Source organism: Trachypithecus francoisi, unplaced genomic scaffold, assembly GCF_009764315.1.
Source record: "Trachypithecus francoisi isolate TF-2019V2 unplaced genomic scaffold, Tfra_2.0 Lachesis_group2, whole genome shotgun sequence".
In the NCBI taxonomy this organism is placed as follows: domain Eukaryota; kingdom Metazoa; phylum Chordata; class Mammalia; order Primates; family Cercopithecidae; genus Trachypithecus; species Trachypithecus francoisi.
This window is the reverse complement of record NW_022681465.1, coordinates 164,173,727-164,193,036: the sequence shown is the minus strand read 5'-3', so window position 1 is coordinate 164,193,036 and position 19,310 is coordinate 164,173,727. Positions and strand designations below refer to the sequence as shown.

The 19,310-nt window shown below is 34.1% G+C and overlaps 1 protein-coding gene across 2 annotated transcripts in view; it reads left to right on the top strand.

Annotated features, from left to right (window-relative positions):
- SLC12A2 (solute carrier family 12 member 2) overlaps positions 1 to 19,310 on the top strand; it is a 105,707-nt gene that overhangs the window by 41,538 nt on the left and 44,859 nt on the right. For both annotated transcript variants that reach the window (XM_033181364.1, XM_033181365.1), the window contains exons 5-10: positions 5,259 to 5,398; positions 8,216 to 8,326; positions 9,767 to 9,875; positions 12,626 to 12,753; positions 12,853 to 12,937; positions 15,808 to 15,959. In XM_033181364.1, coding sequence (XP_033037255.1) covers positions 5,259 to 5,398; positions 8,216 to 8,326; positions 9,767 to 9,875; positions 12,626 to 12,753; positions 12,853 to 12,937; positions 15,808 to 15,959 — 725 coding nt within the window. The remainder of the gene's footprint in view (positions 1 to 5,258; positions 5,399 to 8,215; positions 8,327 to 9,766; positions 9,876 to 12,625; positions 12,754 to 12,852; positions 12,938 to 15,807; positions 15,960 to 19,310) is intronic.

Sequence of the window (19,310 nt, the reverse complement as noted above, 5' to 3'; positions counted from 1 at the left end):
TGTGGCTTGTCTTGCCATTTTTATCATTTTCTTAATCATGTGAACAGACGTTTACCATTTTGATGAGTCCAATTTCTCTCTCTCTCTTTTTTTTATGCTAGTGCTTTGTTCATGGTAGAAATATTTGCCTATCCCAAGGCCATGAAGATATTCTCCTGTATTTTCTTCTAGAAGCTTTATAGTTTTAGTTTTCAGATTTTTATCTGTGGACAATCTCAAATTAATTTTGAGGTATAATGTGAGATGGAGAGTGTAATTTTTCTTCCTACCCTTTTTGCCCCCAGCCTTGTACACATATCCAGTTGTTTTGGCACCATTTGTTGAAACAACTGTTTCTTATTGAGTTGTTTTTGATACCATTGTTGAAAAATCAATTGTCTGTCATCTGGACTAAATTCTGTTGCATTGATTTGTTTGTTTATCCTATGCTGGTACTATCTTGTCTTGATTGATTAGCTTCATAGTAAATCTAAGTCTTCTAACTTTTCTTTTTCAAAATTGTTTTGGCTTTTCTAGATCTTTGGCATTTTCATATAAATTTTTGATTTAGGATGCCAATTTCTGCCAAAAAATTGGATTAATAACCTAAATACATAAGGAGCTCAAACAACTCCGGGAACAAAAGCTAATAATCCAATTTAAAAATGGGTAAAAGATTTGAATAGACGTTTCTCAAAAGAAGATATACAAATGGCAAGCACGTATATGAAAAGGCACTCAGCATCACTGGTCATCAGAGAAATGCAAATCATGTAAAAAAATCAGGCAGTAACAAATGCTAGAGAGGATGTTGGAGAAAAGAGAACTCTTGTACACTGTTGGTGGGAATGTAAATTAATATAACCACTATGGAGGACAGTTTGGAAGTTCCTCAAAAAAACTAAAAATAGAGCTACCATATGATCCAGTGCTGTATATATACCCAAAAGAAAGGAAATCAGTATACTGGAGAGATAGCTGCACTCCCGTGTTTGTTGCAGCGCTCTTCACAATAGCCATGATTTGTCATCTGTGAATAGAGATGGTTTTTACTTTTTCTTTAGAGTCTCCAGGACTTTTTCTCCTCTTTTTCTTGACTGTTGAACTAGCTAAGACCTATGGTACCATGTTGACTAGAAGTGGTAAGAATAAACATCCTTTCCTTGTTCCTAGTCTTGGAATGAGTTCAATATCACTGTTAACTATAAGATTTTAAAATATGTCATTTGTCAGATTGAGTTCTATTTCTGAGTTGCTGACCATATTTATCATAAATGGATAGTGAATTTTGTCATGATTCTCCTGCATCTGTTGAACTGTATGTATTTTTTCTTCCCTTATTCTATTATCACAACCTACATATATATATATATATATATATATTTTTTTTTTTTTTTTTCCTTGCATCTAAAACAACCTACCTTTGGTAGGATAAACTTCACTAGGTCAGAGATGTTATCCTTTCTGTCAAATTTTACTTGCTAAGACTTTAACATTTTTGAGTATGATCATAAGGAATATTGGTCTGGAATTTTTTCTTTTTTTTTTTTTTTTTTTTTTTTGTCTGAGACGGAGTCTCGCTCTGTCGCCCAGGCTGGAGTGCAGTGGCGCGATCTCGGCTCACTGCAAGCTCCACCTCAAGGGTTCATGCCGTTCTCTTGCCTCAGCCTCCCAAGTAGCTGGGACAACAGGCACCAGCCACCATGTCCTGCTAATTTTTTGTATTTTTAGTAGAGACGGGGTTTCACCGTGTTAGCCAGAATGGTCTCGATCTCCTGACCTTGTGATCCGCCCACCTTGGCCTCCCAAAGTGCTGGATTACAAGCGTGAGCCACTGTACCCGGCCTGGAATTGTCTTTTTTTTATAATAACCTTATTAGGTTTTCATGTCAGTATTATACTCATCTTATGTGTTCCCTTTTCCTCTATTTTCTGAAAGAGTTTGTGTAAAATTGATCTTATTTCTTCCTCACTGGTGAAGTGATCTGCGCCTATAGTTTTTTTTCTTCTTTGTTTTTAATTAGCTATTACCAGTTTTTTTTAATATTTAAGAATAATTTTGGTTTTCTTCTTACTATTTTTTCCGTTTTAGATTTTATTTACTCTTCTTCCAGTTTCTCAAGGTAGAAGCTTAGATTATTGATACATCCTCATTTTTTTAGTATAAGCATTTAAAACAAATTTTACTGTAATTTCTATGTTAGATATATCTCGCTAATTTTATGTTGCACTTTCATTATCAAATCAGTTCAAAATACTTTCTAATTTCCTTTGTGATTTATTTAAAAGTGTGTTACATAATTTAAACATTTAGGGATCTTTCATGCATCTAATATAGTTCTGTTATGGTCAGTAATATACAGTGTGTCATTTCAGGTTTTTGAAATTGAGACTTATTTTATGACTGATATCAGTTTTTAATGTTGGACTTTTGATTAGCCTAGTTAGGTTTTTGATTACTGATTGGAGATTTAATAAGAGTTACAGGGGCATATATCCCCAAATCAAGATGTAATAATGATGGAACTCAGTATTTTCACTACTTAGTATCTCTAGCATCTGACTAATTATGTTCTTTACAGTCAGGGTTTAGAGTAGTTTATGGCCAAATTCTGAGACCCCATCAGGACTTTCTTTCCATATTGACATCTGTGTTTGCTTGATCAATAGCTTTTTTTAATAAAATAATTTTTATTTTCTATTAATGTCTTCAGCATTTTTAGCGATAACAGGAAGGCTGATTTACAAGAGTTTATCATACATATTGTACTGGTAAGCAATTAAGTCAGGGAGATCTGAGTTTAAATACAGTTATTTACTTAGCTGCTTCCATGACCTTAGCCAAATTACTTAACCTCCCTGAGCCTTAATTTTCTCATTTGTAAAATGAGGATGACATCAGTACTTTAGTAGAATTAAGTTAAATGTGTAGTATTTAACAAAATAAGGTGTATACCTAGTCTGTGCTGATTAGTAAAAAATACCACAGTCTTTCAGAGTGGTAGATCTTTAAAAATAATAATAATAATAACCTCTAGGAAATAGGAATGGAAGTGGGAGGGAATAGGGCAAATAACTGTTGCTTTTCATAAGAAATAATAGAAGATGATGTGCAGTAGTTTTTATATTCTTATGCATGTGTCACTTCCTTTTTCTTGAAAACAATACAAATCTTTTAAAATGTGAGTTTCACGTTTTAAGTTTCTGTATTTGTGAAAGACTTTTAAATATTGAGAAAATTCAGTTAACATTTTATAAAATCAAAACTTTAAGGCACATAACATGAATTTCTTGCTCTAATAGGTCCTGTTGGTCATATTTCTGATTCTAAAGTTTGTATTGTCAACAACTAAAGACAGGAGTGTTGACTAATTTCAGTAACCTGTCTTTGTGACTCCATTTTCTCATCTATAAAATCAGGATAAACTTTGTTTTAATTCATTTTTGCTATTGGGAGTAGATGAAATAATTTGTTAATTTTGAAAACATGTTAAATAAAGGCTGATAATTATACTATTATAAGGATTTTCCTTGTGATTAATTATAATGTGATGTAATATATTCATTTTAAGATCTTTGACAAAATTATTATATAAATTAATTGGAGTTTTTAGTGTTCAAGAATATTTCATAGAAAATTTTAAGTCATTTTTATCTCATAAAATCATGAGGCTAATGTTAAATGGTTGGGTTGCTTTTTTTTTAATTTTCAGGGTCATGAAAACTAAGGAAGTTTTATAGTGGATGGGTTTTAAAGTATAGAATATTTTGAGCAAATTGATAGGAATCAACTATAAAACCTGTTACAGGCATTTTCCAAAATGAAGTTTGCATCTTTAGTACTTTAACTGTAGGATTTTTTTGTTGATACATTTACCTTCTTTATACTGGGTGAAGAAACAAATATTCAGCTGTTTAATGACATTTCACTATATGGTCTCAAGTATTCCATCAGTTTATAGAAATATGTATATAGCTTTATGTAACTTCAGTAGTATTAAAACCAAGTTTTGATTATGACCTAATAGCCAAATTTAAATTAGAATTTTAGAAGACCTCTTAGAGACTTCAGGTAAGCATTAGATTGACTCTGAATCATAATACTGATTTATTATTTAAATTAGAAAAGTAACTTGCTTCTTGATAGCTTGTTTAATATCTTTGCTTATTCTGCCATTTAGACAGGATTTACTAGGATACAAACTATATCTTTTTGGGATACCATTATATGCTGTTGTGAGACTTTTGTTTTGTTTTTGGTTTTGGTATTCACATTTCCAGCAAATTGCCATAATTAAGTAATTAAAATCATACCAACTGTGATTTAGAAGTTACATTAAGGCTGGGCGTGATGGCTCACACCTGTGATTCCAGCACTTTTGGGAGGCTGAGGTGGGTAGATCACTTGAGGTCAGGGGTTTAAGACCAGCCTGGCCAACACAGTGAAACTCCATCTCTACTAATAATACAAAAATTAGTCACGCCTGTAATCCTAGCACTTTGGGAGGCTGAGGCGGGTGGATCACGAGGTCAGAAGATTGAGACCATCCTGGCCAACATAGTGAAACCCCATCTCTACTAAAAATGCAAAAATTAGCCGGACAAGGTGGCACACACCTGTAGTCCCTGCTACTCAGAAGGCTGAGGCAGGAGAATCACATGGACCCAGCAGGTGGCAGCTGCAATGGGCCGAGATCACTCCAGTGCACTCCAGCCTGGGTGACAGAGCGAGACTCTGTCTCAAAAAAAAAAAAAAAAAAAACCTTAGTCGGGCGTGGTGACACGCACCTGTAGTCCCAGCTACTCAGGAGGCTGAAGCATGAGAATTACTTGAACCTGGGAGGCAGAGGTTGCAGTGAGCCAAGATTGCACCACTGCACTTTAGCCTGGGCGACAGTGAAACTGTGTCTAAAAACAAAAAAAGCATAAAAATAAAAGTTACATTAAGATTAAATATATTAGAAAATCATTGGGAAATGATCTCTTGGGATCTGTGAGGGGGAGGAGGCTGTGACCCATTTTAATCTAAACTTTAAAAGAGAAAATGGGAATTCAAGTAGGATGATTTTATATTTGATATGGGGAACATTATCTGGATGTTGAGAATTGTTAGGTGTTTTGTGAAATATTCTTTTTAAGTATTTCTGAAAATATAGTCACTCACTTGCCTATTTAATTGCTCTGCTTATTGGTGGCATCTGCTTTGTGAACTCTTGTGTAATTAAAGGATAATTTGGCTTTTTAAATTCTAACTTTAGTACCTTTTTTTTGTGTTTTAGGAGGAGCGTATTATTTAATATCTAGAAGTCTCGGGCCAGAATTTGGTGGTGCAATTGGTCTAATCTTCGCCTTTGCCAACGCTGTTGCAGTTGCTATGTATGTGGTTGGATTTGCAGAAACTGTGGTGGAGTTGCTTAAGGTAATTCACCTTCCTTTTAGTCATTCGTTTACCAAATCTTTTTTGAGGGATTATATGCCAATCACCATGTTAGAGGGTGGTAAAGCAGTGATACGATGACCAAGAGATTCGTCCTTCAAAAAGTTTAGTACAGGAGATAGGCAAAGATTAAAATACTATTAGAATGTCAGCAGTGGCAACACAAAGTGGGGAGCACTTAACTTACTTTTCAGAAATTGGGGTTGCAAGGGAGTCAAGGAAGGGCTCTCCAAGGATGGAAGTCTAGATGTTAGCAAGCAAATTGGAAAGGTGGAAGTGGTATGAGGGGAATAGGGAAGAAAAGGAAAGAAAGGCCTTTAAAGGGTAGAGTTAAGAAAAATATGGCCGGGCGCGGTGGCTCATGCCTGTAATCCCAACACTATGGGAGGCAGAGGTGGGCGGATCACCTGAGGTCGGGAGTTTGAGACCACCCCCGTCTCTACTAAAAATAAAAAAATTAGCCTGGCGTGGTGGTGCATGTCTGTAATCCCAGTTACTCTGGAGACTGAGGCAGGAGAATCGCTTGAACTGGGGAGCCAAATCCCAGTTACTCTGGAGACTTAGGCAGGAGAATCGCTTGAACCAGGGAGGCAGAGGTTGCGGTAAGCCTGGGCAACAAGAGTGAAACTCTGCCTCAAAAAAAAAAAAAGGAAAGAAAGAAAGAAAAATACAAACATTTTTGTATGGTTCAAGCACAAAGCAGCAAGACATTTAAGACTGGAGAGAGAAAAAATAATCAGGAGAAGGGTCTTATTTCCATTTAAGTTAGGGTCTTGTTTGGGAGTGGGGGATGTGACATGCTCAGATTTGGGACATAGGGAAGTATGTGACCATGGTACAGATAATGGACTTGAGGAATCACAACTGGAAACAGAGACCATTTCAAAGGTTGTGGGTATCCTGGGAGAGGAGATGGTGGCTTATATTAAAACAGTGACTTGTGGAGCGGGAGAGATGTGGGCGAATTGGGGCGATTTTAAAAAATTTGAATGAGTGGATTTGATAATTAATGGGATGTGGGAAATTAGAGAAATAGGATGTCAAGTGTATACACACATTTCTGACTTTTGGAGTTAGATGGAAGATAATGCCATTTGCCATGTGATGGAGAACACAGGACAGTTTAGTTTGCATGTGTTAACTAGAAGAACCATGAGTATATCCGAATAGAGGTGACTGTATTGCTCTGGAGTATAATTAAAGAAGTAAGAGTGAAATAGGATTCCTCAAATATTATTAAATGAAAGGAACCTCAAGTGACACCTATAAATTGCTCATGTTAGGTTAGGTTGTAACTATTCTACAGTAGTAAATGGTACATAAGGAAGTATAAAATCTGAGAAGGATTGACACCTGCGTTGACATTGACCTTTACTTGTGTACACCAAAGGGATGAAGAAAAAGAAGGGTTATAATACCATGAGTAAGCAATGTAACCGTTAGAGTTTATATTCTTTCATTGTTTAATTTAGTGTATATTTTTATTTGAGAGTCAAAGTTTAAGGTTTACTCTGTGAATGCTTATCAGAGTATTTAATTAGAGTTTATGCATGTTTTTGTTTTATGGAAAATTTAATTTAGAGAAATACGAAATTTAAAACATTTTAAACTACATTTATTATATAAAATATTGAGGTATAGTGGTAGTCTTCTGTTGCAATCATGGTCCATGAATCTAAAAGCCAGTCAATAGGTATTAATACTAGTACCGTTTTTTTTTTCAAGTAATTCTCAGATATGATTATCCAGATGCTATAGAGAATTTCAAAGATCAGATTAATTCAAGAGATGTTGAAATCAAATATCAAAAAACTAAAAACTTTTTTTGCAAAGTAAAAAGTATGTACTACTTTATGAAATTTAATGGGACCCTTGAAGGTTGGACAAGGTTGGGAAATGACTTTTCCTACTGTGTTGGTTAAATATTAACACTTTCTATGCCTTCGGTTATCAAAAGCATCTTTGGATCTAGGGGGTTTTCCACCCTGATATTTGTATTAAGGTCATTTATCTGGAATTCAAGCAATCTTATTCCTCCCTTGTAGTTGATTTTTATGAAAGAATTTCTTTTGAAAAGCATTAACAAGATTGCTTTTTTTAAAAAGAAGCAAATTTATAGGATTATTATAATCTATACTTTTGTCAGTTGCAGCATAATATATATATATATATCATCCTGAGTTACCAAAACAACTAAATTATGTTTTAGTTTTTTTGTGCCTTTTATTACCTTATTTGAGAAGTGGTAGTAATTGATAAATCGCTTTTTACTTAGTTAAGTGGGATATCATAATCTTTAATTTTATCCTACATGAGAATCTTTTAAAAATGCCATTGATATTAAGCTACAAATAATTTTGTTTGCAGAGTGGAAACTGTGTGTTTTTGGACAGCAGCAGGAAGGTGTGCTCATCACTTACTCTCTTGCAGTGTACAAGACCATTAAAAGCATGAGCTCACTAATCACAATAAATAAAAAATAAATTTGTGCTATATAACTTAAAATTCTAATTAGCAGTATTATAACTTTCTTGTTAGCAATTCCTTTTTTGATTTATTGAGTCTATATTAAATATAGAAGTGTGAGTAATCACACATTTATGTCATCAGATGCTTGAATGACACCTCAGTGGTAAATAGTAATTTGTTCCTTCAGGTCTTCCATTTATTTCTTAAGTAACCATTTATTCAACTTCTACAGGTAAGGCACCATAATATCTCTAAAATGTTTCAAAAGGAGTGTGAATGTGTATAAAAATAACTAGTATTGCTTATTATATTTATGATTCTTTTTTCTAGGAACATTCCATACTTATGATAGATGAAATCAATGATATCCGAATTATTGGAGCCATTACAGTGGTGATTCTTTTAGGTATCTCAGTAGCTGGAATGGAGTGGGAAGCAAAAGTAAGTTATGATAGGAACACCTGTAAATATTTAGTATGTGAACTTTTAGAGCTTATGTTTTGGGAACACTCTAACGTATGATAGTATTTCCAGATTCTAATGGTACCTAGGTGGCCATTTTCACAAAAGTTTATATATAAGGTTATTTTCTACTTGACCAAGCAGAGAATCTTTGGAGATAACACTCAACCTAGGATCTAGTTAAACACAGTACTTTGTAAATTTTGAATTTCCCACCATCTCGCCCATTCTCCAGTTTTGCAGTATGTAAAAATGCACAGGTCAGTGTGTTATTCCAAATTAAACATCTGGCTTTGTAATTTATTTAAAAGTTCAACTTAAACATGGGCAGTAAGTAAAAGTCATTGCCCACATGAGGTTAGAGAAGTTATTCTTGCTATTGAAATTTCAGAAGTTATGACTACCAAAGCCAGTATCATTGTTTCTGGAAAAAATTGCTAAAGTCACGTTACCCATAAGCAGAGCACCCAGAAGTGTTTTTGTCTCTTTGAGAATTAGAGCATCATAGCACAGCTGTAGTTTCCCAAGTAATGGATATCCACGTTACTTTAAAGACCTTATAAAAGTTACATACTTTAAAGACCTTATAAAAGTCACATATTTGTGCTATATATGATATGATAATGTTTAACAAACCAAAAATTAGGAAAGCCTGAAAGAGTAATTTTTTCAATCTTGTACTTTATTGTAAAGTCATATTAGTATAAAATTAAATCATTTATTTACACATTTTGCACATGTACTGTATGAAAATAATAGAATTTTATACCACCTGGGACATGATTAGTGTATATGTACTTCCTTTTCCCACAGATGACACCGTTTTTCGTGAGTGTTCAGTTTTATTGAGAGGTTAAGAGTGGAGAAGGGGAAATGGTAGTTTTCATAGATTGCTCTTTCCTTCCATTCCCATTGCTACTTGAATTTCCCTCCTGTATATTGTCATCTTCTTTCTGTACTTTTTCTTATTTTCGTGTAGCAGTCACACACTCAACATTATGTTTGGACCATTATAAGACTTGTGTTTGTGTTCAGCATGTTTTCTATGTCAAGATTGTAATGTTAAGGTGGAAGAGACAGGAATGAATGATCTAGAATGAAAGCCTGTAGTGTTTTGGAATTTACAGTGCTTTTTGGTTTGTGGGAGGGCATGCACATCTTTAACTCATTTCAGAAATACGGCATGATCTCACTTTTACTATCTTTTTTTCCCCCCAGATATTTCTTTAAAGATCTCTTTGTTCATTAAACAAGGAATTATTGAGCAGCGACTTGGCATGTGGCATTGTTTAAGGCACTGGGGAATCAGGCAAAACAAGACAGAAATTCTTTCCCTCATGGAAGTTATATTCTAGGGGAATTGAATCAAGATACAGAAACAAGATTCTTGATTTTAATTTTTAATGTTTAAAATTGCAGGCTCAGATTGTTCTTTTGGTGATCCTACTTCTTGCTATTGGTGACTTTGTCATAGGAACATTTATCCCACTGGAGAGCAAGAAGTCAAAAGGGTTTTTTGGCTATAAATGTAAGTAAAAAAGTTTCAATATTTTTTAAGGGTACCTGTTTATAGAATTCTGTTATCAATTAAATTTTGTACATTTTAGATATTTTGTAACAGAATTGACTATGGTTTGGTGATTCATCCTAATTTACAATTTAGTTTTGTCCCCTTTATGTATGCTGTACAGTTGGAGTAAAAATTACTTCTATTTACATCTTTTCTTTTTCATTATTAGCAACAAAAGGCAATAGAATATAGAGAAAGCAGTGCTACTAAGAAAAGGAGATTTTATTCTCTACTAGTTTTGGGAATTTGTAACTGAATTTCTAACTTTTGTTCTAATATGACTTTCATTCTTTTAGCATATTTAAGCACAGTAATTTAGAAGCACCTAAGATTGTGAAAGCAACTAGAAATACTAGTTTCTTGGTATAATTGCATTTTTCAAGAGTGCAGGCCATTTGATTTTTAGGAGATCTCTCCAGTTGGGTTTGTCTTATTTGTTTTTATAGATAGATTCGGGTTATTCATTTTTGTCAGGAACATAAGTGAACCATGTCTCCTTCTTAGTGCACCACATTTGGAGGGTGCATGATGCAGTTTTTTCCATTACTTAGTGGTGTTAGTTTTGATGATTTAGTTAAGGTTTTACCTGCACAGTTTCTCTATTGTGAGGTTGCTGTTTTTTTCTTTGCAGTCAATAAGTGATCTGTGGAAGAATACTCTGAGACTGTTCATAGCCCTGTCAAACTTCTACCAAATGGCTTCATCCTTAACCCCTCTCACATCTGGCTTTTGTTGGTCAAAATAAGTCAAGATGGTGCTAGATCCGCTATGAATTTTTTGTACTCTGCTTCATTTCTCTTAGTCATTCCTTCTCCTTCTTGAAGCACGTCTATTTTATTCGATGTCAGATACCCTAGGTGCCTAACTCGCTAGTCACTATGACTATTACTCCTGTTACCCCCTTTAAATGCAGAATTGTACAACTATTATAGTGCTGACCTTCTAACTATATACTGTCCCTTGGGTGGTGTGTATTCTCATGACTCAAAATGCTATTAAGATGACTGACCTGTTTCTATTCCTGAATCTCTCCTTTGAAGTTCTAACATAAATATATATCCAACTGATTATTTGAAGTCTCTCCTGCTTATTTCTTCTCAAGCTTTTCCATCTAAGTAACTGAAACCAGGATCTTAGTGTTTCCCATCCTACCTGCTCCTATTAATTTTAATCCTTTTCTAATCAGTGCATTTATTTTCCTATCTCTAGATTGAACCTCTGCAGCAACCTCCTAATCAGCCTCCCTGTTTCAGATGTTGAATCTTTCAGTCCATTGTCCACACTTTAATAGTATATGTCATTTGTGTGTTTATGACCCTACTTTGATTTTCCATTTTATTTAGGATAAATTTAACCTTTATAAAATATTCATACTCTGTCCCTCAGTGGTCATTCCATTCTCATTTAATTCTTCCCCTTACTGTAAGAGTCTTATCTTCTTTTATTTCCTCAAAAGAGTTAAACCTTTTTCTACTTTGGGGTCTTCATACATGTTGTTTCTCTTTTCTGGTGTACTCTTTTTCCCTGATCATCACATGACTGATTCTTGCTCAGCAAACTCTTAGCTTAAGTATTGTTTCCTTCCTTATATTTGCTTAGCCTTTTGTAACCACATTGAATTAGACTCTCTCTCTCATTTGCTATTCAACTCCCTGTTTTCATCAGAATATTTACTGCTGTTTATAATTACCTGTTTCTTATTTTGTCATTTGCTATTGAGACTCTTAAATTCCATGAAGGCAGGAACAATGTCTAACTTGTTTATATTGCATCTCTTAAGTACTTCGAGATGCTAGAAAGCTCTAGTACAGGACCTGACACATGGTAGCTACTCAAGTATCGAATGGATAGATGGATACAATACAATTAATCGGTTATCTTAGAGTCGTAGATGAAAACGATAGGTCTAGTTGAAGCTTTTATTGGTCAAAAATCAATAGGTCACTGGATAGTAAAGAAAGCTGTGGACCAAAATCTATACAGATAGTAATGTAAGTTGGAAGCTATCAAAAAATTGATTCTATATTATTATGATGTTGCTTTTGTTTTCCTTTTTTTTTTTTTTCCTTGAGATGGGGTCTCACTCTGTCACCCAGGCTGGAGTGCAATGGCATGGTCATGGGTAACTGCAGTGTCAACTGCCCAGGCTTAAATGATTCTCCCACCCCAGCCTCCCAAGTAGCTGGGACCACAGGCATGTGCCACCACTCCTGGCTAATTTTTTAATTATTTATAGAGACAAGGTCTTCCTGTGTTGCCGAGGCTTGTCTCGAACTGCTGAGCTCAAGAAATCTGCCTGCCTTGGCCTCCCCACGTACTGAAATTACAGGTGTGAGGCACCACGCCATGCCCCCTTTTGTTTTTCTACCTCCTTTCTTGTTTCTTTTACCTCAGAGATTTAGGGGATTATCCATATTTTGATTTGCATTTGGGCTAGTCATAACAATTCAGTTAGAGGCTCTTGAAATGTAATTGGCGAGGTATACAAAAATGGTACATGAATCAGATCAGATGATCATTTTGGTTGTAAACCGTTGTCTCATACAAGAAAAGAACACCAAATACTTGAACTAGGAAATATGCAAAAATTTACTAGTTACTTTAACTGAAGAAAAGTTAGGGGTCATATATACCTATTACTCTTGACCTCAATTATTGTAGTCTAATTTGCTCTCCATTAATTGTCGAAAATATTTTGTTTTCTACAGCTGAAATATTTAATGAGAACTTTGGGCCAGATTTTCGAGAGGAAGAGACTTTCTTTTCTGTATTTGCCATCTTTTTTCCTGCTGCAACTGGTATTCTGGCTGGAGCAAATATCTCAGGTGATCTTGCAGTAAGTATTATAAAGTGCTATATCAATTATATATTTTAAAAGTGGAATATGTATATTTATTTTTACAGATAGACTTTAAAAAATCTTCTTGTCTTCTAGGATCCTCAATCAGCCATACCCAAAGGAACTCTCCTAGCCATTTTAATTACTACATTGGTTTACGTAGGAATTGCAGTATCTGTAGGTAAATAGTTTTACATTTCTTTATGTGTTGCAGAAATTTCATGATGTACATACTATAAATACTTTTATGACATTTGCTAACTTATAAATTCAGAAATATTTCAATAAAAAGACATGGAATTGGTTATAATTCAAAAACAGTTTTTAGAAAACTAATAATGACTTCTATAGACATTATCTAAACCACCAAATGCTTTATGGCATTTCCAGTATTTTTATTAATTATGGTAAATTAGAAAATTACATGAAATTGCATCTGTAAACTCATTCCACTGAGATATACTTATCGAAAACAATTCATATGTAGAAGTAAATGAATTTTACTGCTACAAATTTCTGAACTTTTTTAAAGATGGTTTTTTTTTTAATAGTATATGAAGATTCTTTCAAGGCTATTAAGCAATGCTTGGCAATTTTTTACTATAAAAACACTGGTTTCAAAGAATAGGACATACTAAGTTTTACTAAATTCTTACTAGATTGAATGAAAATGATTTCAAAACCATGTTGTTACTTCATGGGATCATGGTATTTTAGAGCTTGAAAGGACTTAAGTGGTCATTCTCTAAACCTTTTCTTACAGATGAGAAAATAGAAGCTCAGAGATTTCACTACCAAAGATAGTGGCATTTGTTTTAGATATTTGTTTTCATGGCAAAGAAGGTTTTTTTGTTGTTTGTTTTAAATAAAGTCTTTAAGGCTATTTTCTATGAATTACTATTAGTTTACATATGGTTTGCATTTGTCAAGCTTTACAGTTAAATTTCTTAAGCATAATGCAAAAGTAAATCTTAGTTTAATACTAATGTGAAGAATCATAAACTCCAAGCCCATAGGCTACACAATATGAGGTTTCTATTGGATTTGGTAAGAAAATTTCATTTTTGCTATATATTCACTGATATGCTGGGAAGTAATAGCAGATTTATATTTATAAACTCTGCTTCTAGTTGCTTAAATGTAATTTGGAAATGTCACTACATGACAGAAATACTAATAATATCAGGGTGGGCTGAACTGCCTTTTGTTTTTGTTTTTTATTTTTTGTTTTTTGAGATGGAGTCTTACTCTCTGGCCCAGGCTGGAGTGCAGTGGCTTGATCTTGGCTCACTGCAACCTCCGCCTCCCGGGTTCAAGCAATTCTCGTGCCTCAGCCTCCTGAGTAGCTGGGATTACCAGCACCTGCCACCGCACCTGGCTAATTTTTGTGTTTTTAGTAGAGATGGGGTTTCGCCATGTTGGCCAGGCTGGTCTCAAACTCCTGACATCAGGTGATCTACCCGCCTTAACCTCCCAAAGTGCTGGGATTACAGGCGTGAGCCACCACACCCAGCCTGAATTGGCATTTACAAACGAATTTGGATTTCATTTATCCTTAGAATTCATAGACAAATATCTGAAATTTATTTTGAAAAAACAGATGAATATATATGTTTAGCAAAATATATGGGTTCCCCTAAAAGTTCCTAGCATGCTTCTATACATTATTTAAAGTAAATTTAGTCTTAAAGTGACATAATTGATTATATTTTAGCTTGTAAAATAGTTTGTTATAGCAAATGAACATTTTCTATTTTTATTTTACCCTCTAACATTGCTAGCCCTCGTACGCATTTCATTCTGTCTACATTAGCCCTTGGAACAATAGGAGTAACCCCTTGATGCTGATGTTCAGTAGCTAGGCCAGTAAAGGCTGCCTCTACACCAGTGCTTGTTAAGTTCAAAGCAGTGGAACCTTTTTTCCCCAAAAAATGTCAGGCATAGACTATCAGAATGCAAAGCACATGAAAATACAGTTACTTTAGGGCTGAGGGGATTTGCAAGGCTCTGTACTCCCCTCATTTGCCAGTTGTTTCAGAGGTACCTTTATGGAAACATGGTTTTTCAAGGACTGTTCTGAATGGTAGATGAAAAAATGGAAAAACAAGGAACTGTATAGTCTGCCTAGTCATTAAAATATCCTCCCTTCTCATACTTAGTTCTGTTTATTCAATTTTTGCTGTCATGCATGTAATTTTTACCTCAATATATGATGAAATAATACTGAAAAAGTGCTTCAGAAAGTAAAAATCTTTAAAGTATAAGGAACGGTAATTACCATTAGTTGTGCATTACACGTTATTCCGAATAATAAAGCTTGCTTCAAGGTCACTTTTTAAATATTTTATTACAGAAGTTTTCAATTTTATGGAAGAGTAGGGAGCATTTTCAAATTAGCTCAATAATTATTATGCAGCTTCAAAACAGTTAGCAAAAATATTAGTACATGCTTAATCTTGTTTCATCTATTTCCAAGTCACTCTGCTCTACGGGTTATTTTTAAGCAAATCTTAGATACCATGTGTTTTCTTCTTTTTAGGGTAATCATATTTGAGACAGAGATTTAAATATAATTATAATTCATTAATATTCAAATTATTTTCCCTCACAGAAGAGTGGTATTACCTGAAGTCTGATTTTTAGCCACATTCAAGTATAAATATTTGGAGTATAGGAAAACATCACTGCCGTTTGGAACTCTTTCAGTATAGTGTTTTCATATTTACTTAAGGACATCTTTACCAAATAGGCTAGGAAATAGTTTGCTAATATACCATTTTCCACAACTCTGTTTACATGATTTTTAAGTGTTTATGTGTAAATACTATTCTTTATAAAAGATTCAGTTTCACCAAATATTGGGGACCATGATGCTTTACAAATTCTGTTCCAGGTAAAGTCTTAACTGTAAATGCAATGTATGCTATTATAATTGAGTAGATATATAGTCAATACTTTGGTTTCTTTATAAATATATATATATGTAATTTTGAAATGAATGTAGATATTAAGTATATTATTCTTGTCATTTGTGTCTTGTCACAACTTTAGGTTCTTGTGTTGTTCGAGATGCCACTGGAAACGTTAATGACACTATTGTCACAGAGTTAACAAACTGTACTTCTGCAGCCTGCAAATTAAACTTTGATTTTTCGTCTTGTGAAATCAGTCCTTGTTCCTATGGCCTAATGAACAACTTCCAGGTGAGCATTGGCTTTGTAATATACAGACATTCTGTATTTATCTAGGGGTGAGACTACTATCAAATCTGACCATTCACAATATAGCCGTAGCATAGAAGGAAAGACAGTTGTTATTTTATTTTTCTTAATTTTTAATTTTTTATTGAGATAGAGTTTTGCTCTGTCCCTCAGGCTGTAGCACGGTAGTGCTATCTTGGCTTGCTGCAACCTCCGCCTCCTAGGTTCAAACAATTCCCTCGCGTCAATCTCCCATGTAGCTGGGACTGCAGGTGCCTGCCACCACGCCCAGCTAATTTTTGTATTTTTAGTAAGGATGGGGTTTTACCATGTTGGCTAGGCTGGTCTCAAACTCCTGATGTCAAGTGATCCACCTGCCTGGGCTTCACAAAGTGCTGCGATGGCAGGTGTGAGCCACTGCACCTGGCCGGTTGTTCTTTATGTTCCCCTAAAACTGTCGATATCTAATTGGGCAAACTAAAATATGAATGGATAAAATCTGAGGATGTTCAAGAGCAAAGAACCCCTGGAAGTTAATGTTTTTATAACAGCATGTAACATATATATGAGTGTGTGTGTATTTATATATGTAGTATGTAAATATACTGCTTTAGAAAGCATGGAATCATCTTGCACATGGTCATATTTGTATGGGTCTGTTTTTGGGTTCTTGATTCTGTTCTGTTGATCTTTGTGTCTGTCCTTGTGTCAGTACCACACATTCTTAATTACTGTAGTTAAATGGTAAGTTTTGAGGTCAGGTAGATTAATTCCTCCCATTTTAGCCTTTCTAAAAAAATTGTTTTAGCTATTTTAGTTCGTTGGTCTTTCCATATAAAAATTTAAAATAACCTTGTGTGTGTGTGTGTGTGTGTGTGTGTGTGTGTGTGTAAATTTATTTACTTTTTAATTTTTTTATCACTTCAGTAGTTTTTGGGTTACATGTGGTTTCTGGTTACGTGGGTGAATTGTGTTGTGATGGAGTCTGAGATTTTGGCACACCTATCACCCAAGTACCTTACATTTATTTTTAAAAAGTCTTGTTGGGATTTTGATAGGAATTTACATTAAACTGGTGTATATCAATTTGGAGAGAATTGACTATGTTGAGTGTTCAATTCATAAACATCATCTCTCCATTTATTTGTATTGTCTTTGATTTTTTCTCAGTTAGCATTTTGTCGTTTTCAGCATACGTGTCCTGTATGTATTTTGTTAAGTTTACAACTAAGTATTTTTATTTTGCGCAATTTAAACCCATACCAATTGAGTTCAGTTTTCTAATTAGTGTAGTCTTCATAATTGCTTTATATATAAATGGCCTTTATAAAAGTATTGATAGGTGTCAATAGTAGTGTTACTTTATTAGATACGGATCATATAAAGTCATTCAGCATGAAATCACCATTTAACATTTAACAACAGGATTTAATTCTGAATGGATACTTGAAAGCTAGTGAATTTCTAAAACATACAAACTGGACAGGTTAGTAGTACTTCTCAAGTATTTGGAGGCTGTCAGTTCTGCTGTTTATTGTTACCTCTATTAAGGTACTGAAAATGAAATGAAATTTTAGTCTGCCAGATTTATGCGTTTTTAGAAACAGAAAAGATTATGTAAGGGGAAAATAAATTACTAAAATTAATTTGGAGGATAATTTTAAGTTGTTTGTTAAGTCCTAGGATGGTAGAAAGAACACAAAGGTGTAGATTCAGGAGATTAAATCAAAATATTCTATTGTAAATTCATAGAGTACATGGTTCTGCCGATTTCCAAAGAAAAATAAAAATTTTGCTTTGTAATTTTTTTCAGTATTGTATAAACAGAATAATTTGGATTTTAATGTATTTAAAATTCTGTGTTTTATGTAGTCTGCAAATTTTACAATACAATTTTAACTAAAATTTGTAAGGGCATTGTTTTTATTTTTTATTATCTAGTTTGAAGCACTTTACTGTACTTTCAGTGGTTACAAATATTGAACTCAATTATGTAATAGAAGTTTGTGTTTTCTAGTCATGAGACTAGGCAGAATTGTAGGAATGAAAGAAAGTATTCATATCCAGCTAATGATTCAGGCCAATTCTGACATTGATATTGTGTATGGAAGGCACAAACGTTGGTCTTTGCCCAGTGACTGAAAATACCAGTCAGATTTCTGTGTGGCCTTAAGATAGAAAAGTTTGTTGTCTTTATCAAGTCTAGTATGGACTCATTCAAGCAAAGATGAATTTGGTATAAGTAAAGCTGCTTTTCTAATTTAAAGTAAGTAAAGTTTTCAAAAATACTTTGTAAAGTGATACACCATGAGGGAAAATCTTGTGAAAATGTCAATGCCTTGGCATTTGGATAATGAAGAATGGTGGATAGGACTTAACTGAGGAGTATGTAAGTTGGAGTCTCCATCATAAGATCTGTACAAGTCACACTTTACAATCACCTTTTCCTACTTCAGGAAATAAAGTTATTTGGGTTATCTTGTTGCTCTTAAATTTTAAATTGTATATATAGTCTTATATTGCTTGCTGTATTTCTACATTATAATGTCCTCTGAAACCTTTGACTCACTGTTGCGTAATAAACAAAATGCGAGCTTTAGTCTAAATCAGTCAGAGCCCTTCATCCCTCTTCTTAAGCCTCACTGCATTCTGTTCCCACTGGACTCCAGGCACTGAGTGTGTTTGTACACGCACACATACATACCCTACTCTCTTCCTTTAGTCATTGCTTCACTCTGCTTGGAATTCTCCTGTGGTTTATTTTTCCATGTCCAAATCCGCCTGACTTCAAGGCGACTTAGTTCCATGAAGATTTTCTTGAATCCCAAATCATCTTCAACACACACCCCCACACAGACTTTTACCATTCATTTTGTTTACTTGCTATCTTTTAGCTTTTATTAGACTTTTGTCTTTTTTTCCCCTTTAGAGACAACACGGTCATTTTTTCATCTGTTTCCACTGTATATCGTTGACACTAATATTATTTACATTCAATATTATTATCCTTGCTGCTGATATTTTACCATTACATGTTGAGAAGTACAGAGGTTATTGGATAACTGTTCAACTATTTACTAGAAAACAGGAAAACTATTATAGCAGGCCCCAAAACATAGTATTTCCAGGTGAAAAGTCTGGATCATAATTTACTTCAATTTATAACTGATGGAAGAAGGGAAAATGTATTGTTTCCTCAACATGGAAGAGAAGAGGTTATAGTAATGCTGGTGGTGTCAGTTTTGCCTTACTCCTACAATGCAGAATGTATCATAAAGTCTTTCTCTACTTTCGTCTACTTACCTCTTTCTTTGTACTTAATTTAACTTTGAGATCATTACAACAGATGTAGAA